Source organism: Penaeus vannamei, chromosome 12 (genome assembly GCF_042767895.1).
Source record: "Penaeus vannamei isolate JL-2024 chromosome 12, ASM4276789v1, whole genome shotgun sequence".
Lineage (NCBI taxonomy): Eukaryota > Metazoa > Arthropoda > Malacostraca > Decapoda > Penaeidae > Penaeus > Penaeus vannamei.
The window spans coordinates 33,916,833-33,919,332 of record NC_091560.1 but is presented as its reverse complement, the minus strand read 5'-3'; the positions used below and the strand labels follow the sequence as shown (position 1 = coordinate 33,919,332).

Genomic DNA, 2,500 nt, shown 5'->3' with positions numbered 1-2,500 from the left:
GTGTGTGTGTACATACATATGCATATATATATATTTATATATACAAATATGTATAAATATAAACATATATATATATGTGTGTGTGTGTGTATGTGTGTGTGTGTGTGTGCGTGTGTGTGTGTGTGTGTGTGCGTGTGTGTGTGTATGTATATAAATGTGTATACGTATATATAAATGTGTATACGTATATATAAATGTGTATATATCACATATCAATCAATTTTAATCTATGTAGTGTCATCTTATGGCTGTTGGTACCATTACACTATTCATTATTGGCAATAACTGAATCTGAAGAGATGAGACATTACATGTCATATACTTGTTGACGGCCACAGATTAAGCTGGGAACCCCTGATTTAAGCACAAAGCACCCAATTCTTACATTGGTAAAACTAGCTGACGAGCCTTTTACTTATTGATTATTTCTCTACTTGACACGTTTCAAGACTATAATCTCTCAAATACTATCCCGAATAAGCTATTTTATCGAAAGCTTAATAGCAGAATGAGTGTTTGTTGTTTTAGCCTCGTACATTTTTTTTTTTCTTTTACCTATGTTGTACAGGATTCAGTTCGGAAGAACAGACACAAACACACATAAATCCATAGCGGGGGGAAACACTGGTCGCAATCAGAAGGGCCATTTTTTGCTCTCTGTTGCAGACTCGAACTCGCGATCCTGGCAACGAGTCTGGCGCCCTAACCACTCGGCCGCGGTGGCGAGGGGCAACACGAAATGTTTAGGAGTGGTCTTTTTATGACATTTGTGTGTGCGTGCGAATGAGCTTGCGGTGAACTATTGCTGTGGTCTCAGCATATTTATGTTTTATGTGTATCTGTGTATTTGTGGTTGGATGTTTGTGTTTGTACGCGCGCGCATGTGATATTTTATAATTACAGATATGTTGTATGGGATATTCTGTAAACATACGCGTTCTCTATTTATGCACGCACATGTATGCTGGTGAAGTGGCCGCGAGTAGTATTTTTCCTATTTTGATGCGCTTTAAAAGTGCCACATACACATAAAAGTCCCTTCACTATACTGAACTTGCAAACAAACACATACGCACAACATACACAAGCCAAAGCCAAAGCTCGCACATACGCAAGCAACCTTGAATGCTCGTACACACACGTAAATAGACACACACAAAAAAATCCATAAAAAAGAAAACTAAAAAAGAAAAACTTCTCTTTTTCATCCTGATTACCATCCAAGCCAGAGTTCCCAAACTACGGGCCACGGGGTACTTTCTGGGGGACCAAGGAGCAATATGAAAATTATGACGTCGAACTGAACAGAACTTTATCTCAACTTCAGTACATATAAGCCTCTCTCACATTTCAATAAATTGGAATCTTTATAAAAAGTGTTCTTGTCATATATCTACGGACACCATTACACCATAACAAGTAGTAACAGAATCTGAAAAGATGACAGACACTGAACGAGGCCAAGAAAATTATTACATATTGATCGAGAGCCACAGACCGAAAACGGCTAGGAATCACTGTTGTAGACCTCCTGTTTGTCGATGGAGTCTGACGTAAAACTGTCTTTTTTGTCACTGCTCTAAGGAATTCGAGTGTATCGCCCATGCCGGTCCTCATTTGTCAACAACCATCTGTCGGTAAGAAAAAAATAAATTCAATGTACTTTAAGGGCATTCTGGTTATTCGTTTCATTGTCTATATTTCTAAACCAGGAGTTATATCCGAATGAAAATGCAGAAGATTAACTAAGACTCAGTCCCCTTTCCCGCCCCCTTAAAAAAAAAAAAAACACAGGAAAAAAACACTGATGAGCATACAACTAAAAAAAACAATAGGGAAAAAGCGTATACATTGATGCAACAGATAGCGAAAAAATAATGAAAAAGAACTAACACATATATGGAGCAGACAACGAAAAAAAGCAGACTAAATATACATCGATGCAACAGACAAAACGGAAAAAAAAACAAATAACGAAAAAAGCATCAATGAATAAAAAAAGGAAAAACTTACACATTGATGCAACAGATAACGAGACAGATGCAGGCCGTGAACACGTAGATGGTGCCGGGGAAGACCTCCAGCGTGGCATTATAGAGCGACGTGTACACCGACGAGGCGACGACCGGGATCATGGTCTCAGCGATGGCCAAGACGGCGAAGACGGCTCCTTGCTCGCTATTCTTGACCAATTTGGAGGCGGAGGAGCGGGCGGCCAGGGAGGGCAGCCCGCGGGGTATCCCGACGACGGACGCTGGCGGAGAGGAGGAGGAAATCTTCGAGAAAATTGATGTGTGGAGGGGGAGGGGAGGGAGGGAGGGAGGGAAGACGGTGGAAAGGAGGGAGGGAAGGAGAGAGAGAGGGTGGAAGGGAGGGAAGGAGGGAAAGAGAGAGAGAGGGTGGAAGGGAGGGAAGGAGAGAGAGAGAGAGAGAGAGAGAGAGAGAGAGGGTGGAAGGGAGGGAAGGAGAGAGAGAGGGTGGAAGGGAGGGAAGGAGAGAG

General features: G+C 41.7%; 1 protein-coding gene across 2 annotated transcripts in view; it reads right to left on the bottom strand.

The window, feature by feature from the left end:
• Window positions 1-1,295: 1,295 nt before the first annotated feature.
• LOC113817364 (probable peptidoglycan muropeptide transporter SLC46) overlaps window positions 1,296-2,500 on the bottom strand; it is a 7,155-nt gene continuing 5,950 nt past the window's right edge. For both annotated transcript variants that reach the window (XR_011398936.1, XM_027369399.2), the window contains exons 4-5: window positions 2,014-2,254; window positions 1,296-1,631 (exon numbers count right to left, since the gene is read on the bottom strand). Coding sequence is in view for 1 of the 2 variants with exons in the window: in XM_027369399.2 (XP_027225200.2) it covers window positions 1,580-1,631; window positions 2,014-2,254 (293 nt within the window). In the remaining variant the exon portion in view is untranslated. The remainder of the gene's footprint in view (window positions 1,632-2,013; window positions 2,255-2,500) is intronic.